Source organism: Mytilus californianus, unplaced genomic scaffold (assembly GCF_021869535.1).
Source record: "Mytilus californianus isolate M0D057914Y unplaced genomic scaffold, xbMytCali1.0.p SCAF_15, whole genome shotgun sequence".
Classification (NCBI taxonomy): Eukaryota; Metazoa; Mollusca; class Bivalvia; order Mytilida; family Mytilidae; genus Mytilus; species Mytilus californianus.
The window spans coordinates 30,575,221-30,593,214 of record NW_026262637.1 but is presented as its reverse complement, the minus strand read 5'-3'; the positions used below and the strand labels follow the sequence as shown (position 1 = coordinate 30,593,214).

The window sequence follows — 17,994 nt, the reverse complement described above, 5'->3', positions numbered from 1 at the left end:
ATCATCGTAAACATAAAAATATCTATCAAGGAATTTATGATAGGGATCCCAAGCCCTAAAATACCGTATCAACAGAGAGTCATGTACGTATTTCATATGCAGACACTGCAACTATTGCTGCACAGAAATGGAAAGTTCACAATGGATATCGTATCTTGACTTACATCTAGAAATGGACAATGAGGGTCGGTTGAGAAAAAAAACTTTAAAACAAAAGAGATAATTTCAGCTTCAGAATTGTGAATTTTCCATTTCTATGAAGCAACATTTTCACTAGCGCCTGCACATGGAGTATATATCTCCCAATTTATACTAGAGTTTGCGTTTCCTTTGATGATTTCCTTGACAAAAAAAAGTGAAATAACAAAAATACCGAAATCCAAGGAAAAATCAAATCGGAAAGTCCCTCAAGTTATAAAATGTAAAAAGGGTGTTGCTGAAAAGAAAGCTATTAAACCAAAAAGCTGAAGTCAACCCTTCAATAGTTTTACGGACGCCATAACGAGTTGGTTGAACTGTATCACAGATGACCCCGGATATGTACCAAATGTCGTAATTACAATCACGTCCTCTTCTATTCGGTTGTGACATCATCGAATTTGTACTTACCACAAGGACGGATGCCACACGTGGAGCAGGATCGGCTAGCATTTCCGGAGCAAACGAGATTACCACAAGTTTTGAGTGGGGTTCGTGGTGCTCGTTCTCTAGTTAGTTTTTCTATGTAGTGTTATGTGAACTTGTTTATCTTTTCTTCTTTTTTATTTTTTTCCTATATCTGTTTATCATCGACTTACGAGCTTTAAATCCTCCCTTGGTACCTTTCGCCTCTTTGTTATATGCGAAATTCCACATGCAAGAGTCGTAACAAACTCAGCGATTTCTAATGAGATATTATATAATGAGTTATTATCCAGGTTTTCTTTGGGAGTGATAGCGTATATTTTTATGCCCAGCCGTCTCCAGAGGCGCCATTAAGTGTTACTCTTGTCCGTACGTCCGTACGTACATCCCGAAATTGGTTTCCGTTTTCTGACTTTAGTTTACCTCAACCAAATGTAATGAAACTTATACACAATGCTTATAACCACAAAAAAACAGACCAAGTTCGAATTTGGGTGGCGTCACTTTTACTGTTCTCGAGTTATGCCCCTTTATTACGTTATATGCAAGCGGGGGGCATCATCTGTGTCCAATGGATACATTCTCCATTTACTTCCTGTCTTTCAACCACCAGGTTCATAAGCGGATGCAGAGGGGGTGTTCCGGGGATTGGAACCCCCCTTTTTACGGTTTTTTTTTTTTAATTAATTATGTGAACCGGCATTTCATGCCACCAGTGTTCCAGGGGTTGGAACTCCCCCTTTTCAAAATGCCAGGATCACATTATCAAAGACATAAACGTTTTGAGAAGAGTTTATATGTAACATACTGTATGTAACGTTTTGTTGTCTAATTCTCCATGATGCGACCTTTCAAAAGGTAATGCGAACATTTAAATCTATATTTATTTATACATTTTGTACATATATAATATATATAGATTTAGATTATATTTTTAAATCTCAAGAACATTACCAAGGTCGATTTTGTTCAACTTCCTGTGTAAACATGGCTTATTTTTTCTTTAGATTGAGTTGTGTTTAGAATGGATTGTTCATGATTTGTCAACATTTGTGCAGAGATGTTATATAATTATGACGTATTATTAAGCGTTTGATTGCATTGTGACGCTATATAGATTTCAAAATGAACAGACGCCAACATTCAAATACAAGAGCAGTTCAATCTCTCATACAACTTGTTCAAACTTTTGCCGATACAAAAATTGTGAAGTCAGAAGTAGACAAGTTGTCGAAAATAGAAATTGAATCTTACCTCGATGACAATGATCTGGATGTCCTTCACCATGCCATTATCGCCAATAATATTGAAGCTGTGACAGTTTTATTTTTTAAAGGATTTTTTCTGCCACCACACGAGTATCATTCAATATCTTACATGCATCTTGCTGCCAAACTTGGATACAGAACTATACTTGGACTCCTTTTACAGGACAGACCTCATGATAATAAAGCTACTAACTTCAAGTATCAGTCGCTTAGCCAAAAACACTACATGAAACCAACAGACGGCGATGAACGAACCGAAGTTACTCCACTTGATGTTGCTGGCAAAGGTGGCCATATTAGATGTGTGAAATTAATACTTGATCATTGTTTAGGTCGATATCACGGCAGATGTAAGTTCTCTGGCAAGGACGCCCACATCAACATGGCATGCCAACTCGATTCGCCTTCAGCTTTGAGGCTTTTGTTGTCAGAGTCCCCAACAGACGATGATATAAAAAGTGCTGTCGGAGCAGCTTTAAAATTAGCCAAACCAGAATGTCTGGATATTTTATTACGTTTACATCCAGATTTGAGATCACTATTCGGAGGAATGAACCTTTACCATGTCCTTTATTCCTACAGTTTTCTGTTTGACAAGAACTGGGTTGAAGCATTACCGACAGTGACCACTGTTCTAATACGTCATGGACACAGTGTTGCTTCAAATATACCTTTCAGAACTTATCCTTTGTACAGTTTGTTGTGCTTGTATGTGAAATGTTATGATATGCCAGAAAAACTTCCTTACATTTTTGCTTGTATAGTACTGCTGCTGAACGCTGGTGCTAATTCGAATTTCGACGAAATTGAATTTGAGATTGATCACGAAAATCTAAATGTTCAAACTGCATTTGGGAGATTAGCATACTCTACTGGACTTCATTGTTTCTATTCGAATATATGTAGTTTAAACCTCCATTTAGAGGCTGAAATAGAATTCAAAACGATTTATGGAATGTTGCAACAGTGTACGGAGATCCTTCTTCGTCACGGAGCAAATCTGCAGCAAATAGGACGAGTTAACGAGGACGGGTCGTTGATGGGGACTGCATTCCACTCTTTTTGTGATATGTCCATTTTGATTGGGTTAGACACAAAGAGTCTAGTGTTATTATTAAAATATGGTGCAGATCCTGAAATAGAATGCAATGGACTCTATCCGGTTAGCTTGATATTCGAACAATTTGTTTGTTACACCGTAGAAACACTCACTACTAAAGATCTGGATATTTTTTTGAATATTTTAAATATGATGTCGTATAAATGCGTCAAGGAAATAATGGACAACACGAACGATTATAAAACTGAAGACACACCCGAACAAATGAAATTTAAAAACAAAATTATAAGCTTCACGACAGATATACTAAATTATTGGACATTGAAGAAGGAGTGCCAATATCTTATATTGAAAAACTGCAAGCGGAAGATGGCTAAAGTTCTGAAACTGCCCATTCCGATGCCACTTAAGACTGAAATTATTACAGTAACGCTTAACTTGATATCTTGAAAATTAAAGTATTAAAATAATCACTCAGAGAACTACAAATATTTGCTTTAGAATGAATTGTAAAAAAAAGAAAGTTATCAAGTTCTGTTTTAGGGGCTTTTAGGGTAAACATACAGTACATTCCTTAATGATTATGGCGTTCGGTTGCTTTATCACCATGGACCAGAAAATGTTCATCGTCATCCAATAAAGACACTATGGTGTGTTTGTAGGAGTTCTTTTAGAATATATAAACCGCACATCTTGAATGGCAATGTAGCATTGATAATTCGGATCTTTACTGAAGACTATCCATAGGTTGTTATTTTTAAACACAGGACATTGATTCAATTACCATACGTTTAATCTGATTTTTACCGTTTGTTGGTTGAATGCCATGAATCCGTTCTGTTGCATTTTCATGACATTTAACTGAATATGAGCACAGTTTTTTACGTGAAGAATTCAGTGTTAATATTTTCGAATGAAATTCTCTTAGAATATAAATATGAATGAAAAAGATAAGTTCGGTATATACGTCAACGAAACAGGAACCAACCGACACACACTACCAAAAACGAGATCACAGTAACAGAGAAACTTTTCGACATAAAAACACTTGATGTTCGTCATTCAAATAAACATAAAGACACATGCAGGAAACATTGCAACACTACTATACAACTGAGAATCAGACCTGATCATAAATTTAATGTTGATCAATAAAATGTCAAAATGTGTTGAAGGTCCTTTGATCCGTTCTGTCGCATGGATATTTCTATCTTACAATGTAATGGAAAAGATCACACGAGTGTTGACTCGTGACAAAAAAAAATTTCAAAACTCATAGCAAAGGAACAGAGCTTTTACTGCTGTTATCAACTTATTTTTTTTTAGCAAATCAACTTTCTGAAAATTTGAGCTTGGTACTTTTAGTTTACACCGTTACTGGATGTTTTGCACACCTTTGTCTCGATTTCAATTATTCATTACACTACAGGCGAACTTTAAATAAACCAAAAACAGCAAAAAAGTACACCTCATCAAAAATTTAGACGACCCTGAAATTCAGCAGCCTACATCGTTGGGTTCTTGAAATATGAAATGAAAATAAGATTAACAAAACAAACACACAAAATAGGCACATCCGACCTACTTACTCAAAAAACATCAGCAAATAATCTAAAAGGATCAAGTAATCACAAAGCCACATATATAATTGAGGTCAAAGTCACATTGCACTTGCTAAACAGCCAAGTACACCTTCCCATTAATGTTATATCTATTAGACTATTACTAGTATTACTTAGGGTAACCGGGTCAAGTCAATAACCAGAATTACCGAATCATTTGATTAAGGTAAGATCCGACCAATGTCATGTACATATTAATTCAGAAAAAAAAGGAAGAGAGAAGACAACAAAAACTATAAGTCCAATAAAAACAGACTATCACCAATAGAAAAACGACGAAAAAAACAAATAACAATAACAACACATTACACCGAAAACAAATATTTCAGCAACACGAACCCCACCAAAATTTGGGTTGAACTCAGGTGTTCCTGAAAGATTATCACATTCAGTTCCTGCTCAACAGCTGTATTGCTCACGTAAGTAGAAATCAGGCGACCAGTCTCAATAGGTAATGTCATAATCGAGGAAAAGAATAAGGAATTGTGGCTACTACAAGTGGTAGATATCCATGGTCTGTGACACAGATATTCCATAACAATCGGCCAAATAATGGCTGCGTCTGTAAAACTTATGAAGAGATGACTTCAACTAATGACTTTATCATTTGGAACTCTTGATGCAACAGCAGTAACCTTCTATTAAGGACATCTAACAGGACACAAAAGAGTAATCCACATTTATAGTTCGCTAATTGTCCAGTGGCAAATATTTCATGCATAAACAAATCAACAGCAAGAGGCTTATAAGACCCTGGCGCTCACCTGGCATTACATATATCACTTTAATTTTACCTTCATTGCAATTGTAATATTTGATTATTTGTAGATCAAATCCGACTGTTAATTTTCGAGGTTTTCAATCAGATATCTATCTAGAATAGCTTTCAAGAGTTAGTTGGTCATTTTTATCTTTTTTTAGATCTGACAAATAATTGTTGTGTTAAAGATTATTGCCAAAAAAAAGCAAATTAGTGTAAAAAAATCACCTATTAAAAGCAATATAAGCAATCACCTATAGATGATTTTTTTTTATAGATCACATCTTACTGATATGTAGTTCACCGTGTCCAGTTGCGTAGCCACTTGAAAATAGATTGTAATCAGGGGGTCTGAACGATTATGGTAAAATTCATATTAAAAAAAAATGTTTTATAAAATTATTTATAATCACATGCTTACAATGCTATACTGGTGCTACATAGGCGGATCCAGGGGGGGCCTGGGCCCCCCTTTTGTTTGAAAAATTTGGTTGATTATATAGGGAATCACTGAAGCATGACTGGAGCCCCCCTCCTTATGAAAAGTTCTCTATCCGCCACTGTGCTACGCTGCTGGTGACGGTTTTATTCTTTGATTAGAATTCAAAATCATCATTTAAGAACAGTAATTCTCAAAAGGAGTCAAGTGGCATTTGATGACGTGAATTAAATCTTATGTGGTTGATTGTTTTTGCTATTTGCTTTTTTTCTATTTATAATAGTTTTTAAGAAGATAACAAAAAAAACCTAAAATTGTCAAAACTTGTCATTCAAGGGCAATAACTCATTGAAGGAAGCGATGGACAACTTCGGTTATGTGTGACTTATTTGTAGATATTTATTTGCTGATTATTTTGCTGACCATTACTCTCTATTTACTACTTCAAGATAATTGCAAAATTGCTATGGGAAAAAATCGTCATTTGAGGCTGGGGCAATATCTCTGAGGCCCTCAAGGGGGTGTCCAAGTAATCACATATAATCAGAATTTTTTTGCCAATATAATCACATAATTATTAATTATTTTTTTAAACAAGATAATCAAATAATCAAAAATACAGTCCTAGATAATCAAATAATCATGAAATATTTGGTCTGGTAATCAAATAATCACTGTAAAAACATCCACGTAATCACTTAATCAAAAACCCAATGAGGAGGCTCATCTCTTATTAGATCTTATTAGATAATTATCTCTGATCTATATAAGGTGAGGACAAACAGGACAAACGTTATACTAGATATCATTAGGCTCATTCAGGCCAAGTTTTGTTGAAATTCGCTCAGCGGTTTCAGAGATGAACATTCTGTACATATGACAGACATAGATAGCAATAATAGCTCATGTAGCATAGAGCCGGATGAGTTTATAAATCCAGTATGCAGGTTCTGCAAAATGAATTGATAATGATGAAGGATGAGAAATTTGGACTGACATTGGAAAGAGAAGATATGTTGGAAAGGGACAGCAATGCTGCCTATAACAGGCCACATGTGAACCTCTGAAAGATTTATTGCAATGATTCATTAATGGACAGAAAACTTGACAAACTGCTTATAAGAGGCACCGAATTTAAGACCATCAACCCTTCTGTCTGGACTAGTCTGTGCCATTATACTTATATACTTCATACGAAACTGAACATGGTCTCTATAGGGAGGGGGTTATTGATGGATGGAAGTGGTTCAGATGACCATATTTCTATACCCTAATCTACCTAGGATGAAATTTGAAAAAAATAGGCAGGACAGGAGTTTTGAGTAAAAAAAAAGGCAGGATGAGCAACTTGTAAAAAAAAAAAGGCAGGATGACAATTTGTGTAAAAAAATTCATGATAAACTAGTAAAAAAAAAGGCAGGATCGAATAGAGTAAAAAATAAAAAGGCAGGACAGAGATTACAACTAAAAAAAAAAGCAGTACAAAATTTTTCATCCTAGCCCCCCCATAAAAATCAAATGGTAGCTCCCTAAATGATACCTAGTAGGTAATCAAAAACCATAAGAACAAGTTCACAATACACTATCAACAACAATAATGATTAAACAACAATAAATCCCAGTAAAAAAATAAAATCAGGTTATAAGTTGCATATACCTTGATGCCATTAACTATGAAAGGAAGAAAGGATTAATTTGAACATAGCCTTGGCCATCTTTGACACAAATATTAAACTGAATCTAAATTGTGTAAATAATTTTCAAAGGACTTCTTCAGCTTTTCAATTACAAACCCTTGGTTCAGTAGTTTCCTTGTCAACAGCAACTCTCTATTAAGGGGAGCAGAAATGGAACTTCATTTAAAGGAAAATTTGACAACGGGAAAATTAAAATCATCTCATTTGTTGCTAATATCAGTTCTCAAACAAAACTTCCTCTATTAGATTCAAAGTCCAGAAAACAATACTTCAGGATGCATTCTTCTAATGTTTTAGTCTTGTTGAAATCTCGTTCAGGAATTATTTCCAAAACATGTGTTACAAGTGGAAAATATCAATGAATTCAAAAAATATTACAATCAAACTAAACTCTGTGAACAAATTGTGTACTTGCAATAAGTAGTTTTTGGGTATAAAATTGGCATCTGCCAAAATGTTGAGAAAATGGATGAGGGGTACAAAGAAATGATTTTACCAAAAATTTGTACATCTAATATCAATTTTTTCTTTTCAAAATTCTTAGATATGTATTTTTTCAATCATTTATAACAATGAAGTTGAAATAATATGCTTTTTGTTCTAAAAAAAAATATAGAAAATCCAAAATTGCCAAAATGTCAAATCTATTACAATTTTTAAGATATAAGCCCCGGTATATATTATAAGGCAAAAACGCAAAAAATTGATAAAAATCGTCATCAAAGGGCAATAACTCTAATAAGGAGTCAACTGATGATTTCGACCATGCAGACTTATTTGTAGAACTTGTCTTCCTGATGATGTTTGCAATATAAAGTTTCTCTCTATCTATTATAGTTTTCAAGATAATAGGTGAAAATGAAAAAAAAGGTAAAATTTGTCATTTAAGGGCAATAACTCCTATAAGAAGACATTTTGACGTATATGGACAATTGGTAGAGCTCAACATTGTGAACATTTTTGCTCCAGTCAGATTTTGTCTATTTATAACGGTTTTCAAAATAATAGACAAAACTTGCATTTTACCCCAATGTTCTATTTCAAGCAATGTCGGCCATCTTGGTTGGCAGGCCGTGTCTTCAGACACATAATTTAAACTACATACTCCAATGATGATTGTGGCAAAGTTTGGTTAAATTTGGCCCATTAGTTTCAGAGGAGAAGATTTTTGTAAAAGTTAACAGACGATGACGACGGACGAATGGCGCCAAGTGATGAGAAAAGCTCACTTGACCCTGTGGGCCAGGTGAGCTAATAAAGGAACAACTACGGGTGAAAAGGAGAACGATTGGTTCTCATAGGAATGCCAAATTTCTGTTGAAAAACACACCCACCAAATGATTTTGTTTTTGATTTTTTTGTGTTTTTTACGCCACTTTTAAGCACCACTTATGGGCTATTTCGTGGCGGCCAGTTTTTATTGATGGAGGAAGCCGGAGTGCCCGGAGAAAACCACTGACCTTCGATAGGAAAACTGACAATCCTAGTCAATTAAGATTGGAGTCGAGTGCACCCGCAACTCACAACCTCAGTGTTGACTGGCTAGTGATTACAGTAGTAACTACTTAGACCACTCAGCCACCGAGGCCCCCTGAAACAAATGTGATGTCAATAACAAAATTGAGCATCTTTGTGTCAGTTTCACAGAACTGCTTGTTTGAACCAAGAATTTTTGTTCATGCCATTTCCTGAAATAATATATCTATAACTTTGTTGGGATTTGAATAAAAAAAAATAAAAAATGACAAATGCTTTCAATCTGTCTAAGCCTAGAATGAGAAATATTTGTGTATTGAATGGGAAGAGAGGTCAAATGTAAAGAACAATCTTCACCCTTTACTATATCATACATCATGTACAAACAAATAACATTTTATCTTTCTTACTCTCTGATTTCTTGGTCATAAATTAAGTGATGGAAGCTTCACCACTAAAATATCAGAATGTATTTGTTCAAGAAGCATTACTATGCAGTATGGGTTTTCCTCATTGTTGAAAGCCATATGGTGATGTATATAGTTGTTAACTTCTACGTCATTTGGTCTCTGTTGGAGAGTAGTCTCATTATCAATCATACCACATCTTTCTTAATATTTTAAATGGGATATATGCCAGGAACTATTGCTTGTATTACAAAGATACATAATCGTAAACTCAACACCAAATCAATAACCTTTCAAAGTCACTTATGCATGATTGAGAGGGGCAGGGCGTCAAATATTGACGATGATTTGAATGCAAAAAAATATGCTAAGCAACTGCTTAATTGTTAAAGTTAACTTAATGTCACATGTGACCAAAAAAATAACATCTATGTCACTTCTATGTCAATTGTCACAACCCATACAAAAACAACATAATATCACTGTAATATGTACTTTTATAGTTTATATCATATGAATAATTCAAATAAAACTTGTAATGAAAATAATATTGCAAAATACATACTTCAACCATTTCATGTATGTATCTTGAAAAGATTATAAAAAATGTACGTCAAAGCATCACATCTTAATCTAGACCAGAGTAAAAATCATTATCTATAACAAATATAAAAGGCTTGGTCCACTGATTCAACAATGTGATACTTAAAAATGTTATCAAACAAAAAAACAAACATATCAAAAATAGTTAATGATAAAAACTCTCTATTAAACATGATTGCACAAAGAGAAACAGATTAATGAGGTGAAGGTAAAAATTTTCAAATGAATTAAAAAAATAACGTACCTCTAGATTATAGAAGGTCAAGTAAAAATATTAATTCTATACAGGGTTTACGAGAATCATGGAATAGAGATTGAGTTGTAAAACAATGTTGATTAATTATTCAGAATGCAATCAATTGTGTTATCTTTGATTATCAAAATAAAAACAGTCAGATAAATCGTTTTTACATAAAGCAAAACTAAAGAATTATGCATTATTATAAAGTAAAAGTAATTTGTACTTAAATTTTTTGCAAAAATGAGCTGTATGAAAGATCAATTAGAAAAATCATCAAAAATGAGAAGCACTAAGCAATAGACACAATTTTTAGTTAAATGTGCTTAAAATATTACTATGTGTAGTTATGACAATCTACAAAGCTTGAATAATTTATGGATAACTGCTTAAAAAGAAAAAACAAAATACTGATAGATATAGTTAAAAAAAATATAATAATACTAAACAAAGACGTTATTCATGTACAAAATGATTGATATCCTCTTAAGACAAACATTTCGTAATGAAAATTATTTGCTGTTTGTTAAAATTAAGCAAAACAATGTTTAATTTAAAAGTACTTATAACAATAGTAAGTTATAAAACAATTCCACAAACATACATGTACTTGATCCTAGATAAAAAAAAGTTCAACATCGTCCTTACTTGTTAACAAATATATATTAAGGAGATTGTTTTCAACTGAAATTGTCAACATTAATTTACAAAATACACTTGTTCTAAAATTATGAAACTAAAAGTTGTCCTTTGTGCTAGTAATAAAGATACCAAAAAAATCTTGTTCTTATATTCTCAAAGTAAATGGCACTTATTTTGAGCTATTTTAAGTAAAATAAACTAATCTACTGCTAATTACATGGTATCTGGTCCAAAAATATATAAATACTCATACATGTACATGTTTGTACTTGAAACTATTTTCCTATATTGCCTCTTAGAAATATTGCATAAATAAATATTTTCTATACTATGGCAACTCAATAAAGATTTAATTTTTTTATATAAAACTAAATTAAATACAATTTATTAGTTTTATTATCATGATTTGATTTGACAATATTTTTCTAACATGTCTAAAGCACCTTGCCAATTTTTGTCTATAACATGCACACAGAATTATTCCATTAATATAAGAAGTTAACTAGCCCAAACAATATATAACAAAAAAAAATGTACAACTTATTGATTTACAAAATATTCCATTAGCATAGTTTCTCTTACCATTATCAACTTTTACATACATACATTTATTAAGAGGCTAAAAAAATTCCTCTAAATTTTTCAATGCCCTCAATTATTTTCAATTTTATTTCTATAAGGCACACAACTTATCATAACTGCTTTATAAATGTTATGGAGAAGGTATAATAAGACCACTTTTTAAGCCCCTCAAATTTGATAATAAAAGTATCATTAAACTATCAAGTTATTCACAATACACTAACACTGGCTGAAATTACTAGTTTGAATTTTCAAATTTCTTCTTACATATTTGCTTGAATGTTTTCAAACTGCTTGTATGTTTTTTAATGTAGAACTTCCACGGCCAAAAAAGGCCTCATTTCCAGATGTTATCTTATCTTATCTTTAAAAATGATCAGCATGGTCATTTCAGGTCAAATATTTTTTATGTGTTTTTGTTATAAAAGTTACATCACTACTGACATTTCTGCACTTCTAGTCGAAATTATGTTATTTTCATTTATAAAATTTGAGAGGATTAAATAACTAGTACTTTAGCAACTTCAGTGGCCAAATAAAAGATCTTAACATACCTCCTCCATTTAATACTTATAAATTATGCTGAGTACTACACTTGAAAATCAGCTACTGAACAAAACTTAATACAGGCAATGAAAAAAGGCTTACAACAAAAGAAAAAAAGACTAGTAATTAAGTACAGTAAATGACAGACAGTGTCCCTGAATATTCATTACATGATTTTCATTTTATAAATGCTAATAAACTAGAATGAATGTGTCATTATTGAGCTTCAGTAAGTTTAAACACATCTGATTTGTAGTTTTCTCCCATACTCTTTTCACGTTGCATCTCTGCGAGTGTTTCCTCTTCTTGCTCTCTCTCTTTGTCATACTTACTGCCATCATGAATATTTGCTAAGCGTACAGGATATCTGTATGGATGTAGATGGAAAACAAAAGTTTCCCAGTTTACTTTATCTAGTCCAATTTGTTTGATTTCAGACATTTTTTTCTCTATATAATTGACCGGATCATCTGGTCTCTCAATCATAAGACAGCTAAGTAGACTTTCAAACATCTGTGGTATTTTGTGTGCCGCTAAGTATTGCTTAGCCTGTTCTCTTGTACTTGCAGACATTTTTACTATGTTTTTAATTGTTTTTGGCACTGGTACAATTTTGTTGTTGCTATTTTTTGTTTTTCTATTTCTTTCTATTCTACAAAGTAAAGTAAAGATATTATCATCAATGCTATCAAACGGTTTTGAATTATTGAATCTTATTAAAAGCTCAATATTATAGATATTTGATTTTAAATAGCAGTTTTGATTTGTTAAAGCACACATATTATATATATACATGTACATTGTATTTTTAATTTTAGCATATCTTCACACTATGTAAAAATCCTTGTTAATATATGTTAACTTGTAAGTCACATGTAAGTGTAAAAACTGTATCTAAATTGGGAGCTCTCCCATATAAAACAGAGGATCATACATACATGTATACAGAACAGAACATGTATATATCATTTGCAAAACATTAACTAAAAATAATTAATAAGGATCTGTATTTTAAAAAGATTGGCACAGAACCAATTTTGGATTTTATAAATTTATGTTTTTGTTTCCTTTAAGGTAGATTCATGGTATACCGCCATCTTGGATTGTACAATCTCAGTACAAAATTGGTCTAGTTATTTGCCCAAATCTGCAAATTTGGAGACAGATTTGCAGTTCAATGGTTAGATTGTTTATTTATATAAAGAAAACTTGGTGATTTATTGTATTATTCAAAATATTTAAACAAATATCAAATTTTGTGTTTTTAGAATCATTTTTTTCAAATAAGCCATTTAAGGGGAGATAAATCTTTTAGTAAAAAATATATACTGGACTGATAGGGAATTTTTTTATTTTTACTTGTAGCAAGAAAACAAGTTCGGTGACACCATATTTTCTTTTTATTTTTTTAAAACATATTATAAAACCTATCTTCTTACAATTTATTTTAAAATTCTATCTCATAGAATTTTTTTTATGCACACAAATGTGTTTTTTCATGAACAATCTAACCAAATTTAGGCAATTTTCAACGACTCATAGCTTGGAAAATAGCACGGTGACCCATACTTTTTATTATATTTTTGAAAAAAGCATAGTAAAATCTTCCTTTTGGCAAAGTATAAGAAAATTCTATCTCAAAAAGTATATACTTATGATCTACCTTAAGTCTATCATGTTTATGGAAAAAAGTTAATATTTTTTATATTTGGTGATTAGTATATGCTATGAGACTTCATTAATACATGTAGATTGGTATTCAATGAGAATAAATTTTAATAACTGTTGATTTGATATTTAGAAATCTATTCAAACAATATTACAATGGTCCCCATGATTGTTTTAATTACTAGCTTTGGTGGTTTGATGATTATATAGTAAACACTTTGAAAACTTTAAAGTAAAACTTAAAAATTAGGCCGTTGGTTTTCTCAATTGCATTGTTTCATATTTTTCATGTCAGGGCCTTTTATAGCCAACTATACGGCATGGGGTTTTCTCATTGTTGAAGGCCATACAGTTGCCTATAACTGCTTACATCCACTTCATTTGAACTTTGGTGGATAGTTGTCTCATTGGCAATCATACCACATCTCCTTATTTTTATAGTAAGCATGGAATTAGAACAAGAGTGCACATGCTGAAATGTCTCGCCTACTATACTGACCATTGATTTTATGATGATAGTCCTACATGTATATAAAGTTTTACTACAAGTATCACATTAATATTTATGATCCAATAAAATGAGGTCAAGGTCAGATAAACCAAGATAGAAATACATGTACACCTTTAATATAATCATTCGATACACAGAATATAGATAACCTATTGCTTACAGTATAAAAGAAACAGACCAAACCATGGAAAATCTATATTGACCAATGAACCATGAAAATGATGTCAAGGTCAGATGTACCCTGCCACAGACAGACATGTACACCCTAAAATCATTCCATGCATCAAATATAGTTGACCTATTGTTTATAGTATCTAAGAAACAAAGTTAACCAGGAAAACTGAACATTGACCAATGAACCATGAAAATGAGGTGAAGGTCAGATGATACCTGCCAGACAGACATATACACCTTACAATCATTCCATACACCAAATATAGTTGACCTATTGCTTAGAGTTTAAGAAAAACAGACAAAAACACAAAAACTTAACATAAGCAATGATAAGTGAAAATGCGGTTCAGGTCAAATAAAACCTGCCAAACTGACATGTACATCGTAAAATATTTCCATACACCAAATATAGTTGACCTACATTGTATTGCATACAGTATTAGAAAAACACACCAAAACATAAAAACTTAACATTGAGCAATGAACCATGATGAGGTCAAGGTCAAATAAAACCTGCCAGACTGACATGTACATCGTAAAATATTTCCATATACCAAATATAGTTGACCTACTGCATACAGTATTAGAAAAACAGACAAAAACACAAAAACTTAACATTGAGCAATGAACCGTGAAAATGAGGTCAAGGTCAAATAAAACCTGCCAGACTGCCATGTATGTTGATGATCAAATTAATGTACCAAGAAAGATAAACATCGTAAAATATTTCCATACACCAAATATATTTAACTTATTGCATACAGTATTAGAAAAAGAGACCAAAACACAAAAACTTAACATTGAGCAATGAACCATGAAAATGAGGTCAAGATCAGATGACACCTGCCAGTTGGACATGTACACCTTACAATCATTACATACACCAAATATAGTAGACCTATTGCTTATAGTATCTGAGATATGGACTTGACCACGAAAACTTAACCTTGTTCACTGATCCATGAAATGAGGTCGAGGTCAAGTGAAAACTGTCTGACAGGCATGAGAACCTTGCAAGGTACGTACATACCAAATATAGTTATCTTATTACTCATAATAAGAGAGAAATTAACATTACAAAAAATCTCTATCACTATCCCTATGTCGAGTTTTCTGCAACAAAAGTTGCAGGCTTGCCAAATACCAGTGGAGGTAGGAATTGTTAAACAAGAAAGCAATGCTGCATTTAATGTAACAAGGCAGACAGCCAATGAGACAACAATCAACCTAAGACTAAAGCACCATTAATCATGTTCCAGATATTCAGAATCCACAGAATCAATCAGAAGTTCAATAAAAGAAAACAGAACTGCATTCTGAACACGTTCCAAGTGAATCGAAAAAATAGGACTCTGGAGGTGTAGACAGAATTCAAAATGATGGAGAAGGGAATTAAAGGTAAAGATACAATAATCTTTATGTAATTAGCTTTCAGTAAAATGAAAACTGCAATTGATAATCAGTTCAATCGAGGATTTGTATAGTACTAATAAAACTATACAAATCATCAGTTCAATATATATCAATGTACTTGATTATATAATTTAATTTTAATGGAAATATGCAATCAAACTCTATTTTTCTGTCAGACTAACACTTTATAGTGGCTGTCAGATGTCTTTTTTACTAATGATAATTACATGTACAACAACTTTGAAGTCAGAAATTTTACTTGGAAATTAAACATGACTTGTAATGTTTTGTTGTAGGAAAGGCCAATAGATGCAGCGTATATGCAATCAGTTCAAAATAATGATAAGGGGGAAGAACCTTTTAGAATGTGGAAATTAGCGGTCTGGCCTTGGCGAATAAGTATACATGATCTTCCATTAGGTCTCTTTGCCGGAAAAAATTGACGTTGGAAAGCAAATATCTTTACGTCACAATGTCCTATGACGCAGTTTATTCATAAAACAAGAATTGGAATCTCGTGCATTAGGATGAACAAACCCAGAATGGCCAGATGCATAATATTCTTATAACAAAAACTTGACAGAAGTTTTTGACAGGGCTGATTTACATGTTATCTAAAAAGAAACAACTATAACGTGGTAAAATACATTGAATGATGGAATAAATGAAACTGCTTTGTCTCTTTGTTCCTGAAGAAATGACAACTGGACAAAGATCATTGTTTTGTTCCTTTGTCGGCTTTGATTTTTTAAATTCTTACTTGGACAATGTCACTTGTTACAGGTTATTTTGTCGAAATGTTGAAATCAATTGTTTTCAAAATCAATATTTTACCGTTATATATGTCGTCAATCCATATGAAATAAGTATTTTCACATATTTTTGTGAAAGATTAAAGTAGTCTGTTTCCTTGGCAGCCTTACACAAATACAAGCAGAGTTGCACATTTATATATTTTCGTATCACTTTGTTCCACCTAAGACAATATTTTGTTGAATGAAAAAATTATATTAGAATGAAAATATTTCAACTTAATCGGTTTGGTTGTAGTTTATTAATTCACATTATAAGTTCGAAACTAATTCTGGCAAAATCCTCAAAGTCACTTCCGTTTTCAAAATTTGGCAGACGGTTTTGCTTTTGAAGCTAAAAATATTAGAATTTTGAATATTTTTCCTAGAAGACTATTCAAAGCTTCAACTGAAGAAATAGAGCTGTTGATATATATTGACACATCAAGGTTTATACAGAAAATTTTAGTTTTAACAGACGATTTTATTAGCTAAGCTTCAAACGTTTGAGACAATATTATGAAGTTCTTGACAACAACGTAGCAGTTAATACATATATATTTGTCTATGGTATACTCATACAAAAAGTGAAGCAAATATATGTTATGGATGAAAGTTTGGTACAAGAAAGATGTCGATGAGCACCAAGCAAATTGAGGAAAAGTTCCTGTCAAAAGAGGAGAAATGCATAATAATATCCTTAAAAATAAACCTTAAACAGCACGTGGAATTACCCAAAATCTCTAAAACTCTTAAATTTAGTGTTTCTTTTAGGAGGTTTTTGTGGGGTGTGTCATAGAATTTTGGCCCTTTTTTTTCAGTGCACAAGCTATTGCCGAATTGGGCGACTAGGGTAAAGAAGTCACTTTCGGATCTGTCTGTCGACATCTAATCACCTGGGGCTGGGTGGTTACAACAGTTGCTTTTGATGGCGATTTTCCATTTTTTCCAGGTTGATAAACCAGCAAGTCTGCATTTATAAGTAAAGAAACCCAGAGACATAAACAATTTACTTTTTAAATATTGTTAAAAATGTGGTGAAAGATTGGTCGTATGTTATGTAAAAGAAACAACTTTTTAAGAAATATTTTCATTTACTTTTCCGGTTCTTGTTACTTGAGAGTTTACAGTCAACTGTACATCAAAACATTTTGGTTTTTCAGCAAATAAGTTTGTTAATTCATTTGAATGAGATGAACATTTCCTAGTGTTCATGTTTCATCCATCTAGTATTGCATTGAAAAAGTTATATTCCTTACCAAATGGCTTGTCAAACATTGTTTATTTTTGTAAAATATTTCTTTGTCCACCAATGAAATATTTATAAAAACCATTGATCGGACATGCACCAACTATGACAGAGATCTTAATTCTTTACAGTTATAAGTCATCATTATTCTTTTTTATGAAGTTCATATTGAGCATAGCAACCCATAGCAGAACCAATAGAAAAAAAAATTCTCACTTTGATGA

At 32.3% G+C, this 17,994-nt stretch overlaps 2 protein-coding genes across 2 annotated transcripts in view; both read left to right on the top strand.

The window, feature by feature from the left end:
• The first annotated feature begins 1,574 nt into the window (after positions 1–1,574).
• Positions 1,575–3,426, top strand: LOC127725850 (uncharacterized). Its single transcript, XM_052233160.1, has one exon. The coding sequence runs from the start codon at positions 1,750–1,752 to the stop codon at positions 3,400–3,402; it is 1,653 nt and encodes a 550-aa protein (XP_052089120.1). The 5' UTR covers positions 1,575–1,749; the 3' UTR covers positions 3,403–3,426.
• Positions 3,427–16,831: 13,405 nt separating this feature from the next.
• LOC127725849 (inositol polyphosphate 5-phosphatase OCRL-like) overlaps positions 16,832–17,994 on the top strand; it is a 75,212-nt gene continuing 74,049 nt past the window's right edge. The window contains exon 1 of the mRNA XM_052233159.1: positions 16,832–17,215. Within this exon, the coding sequence (XP_052089119.1) occupies positions 17,153–17,215 (63 nt within the window). The 5' untranslated portion in view covers positions 16,832–17,152. The remainder of the gene's footprint in view (positions 17,216–17,994) is intronic.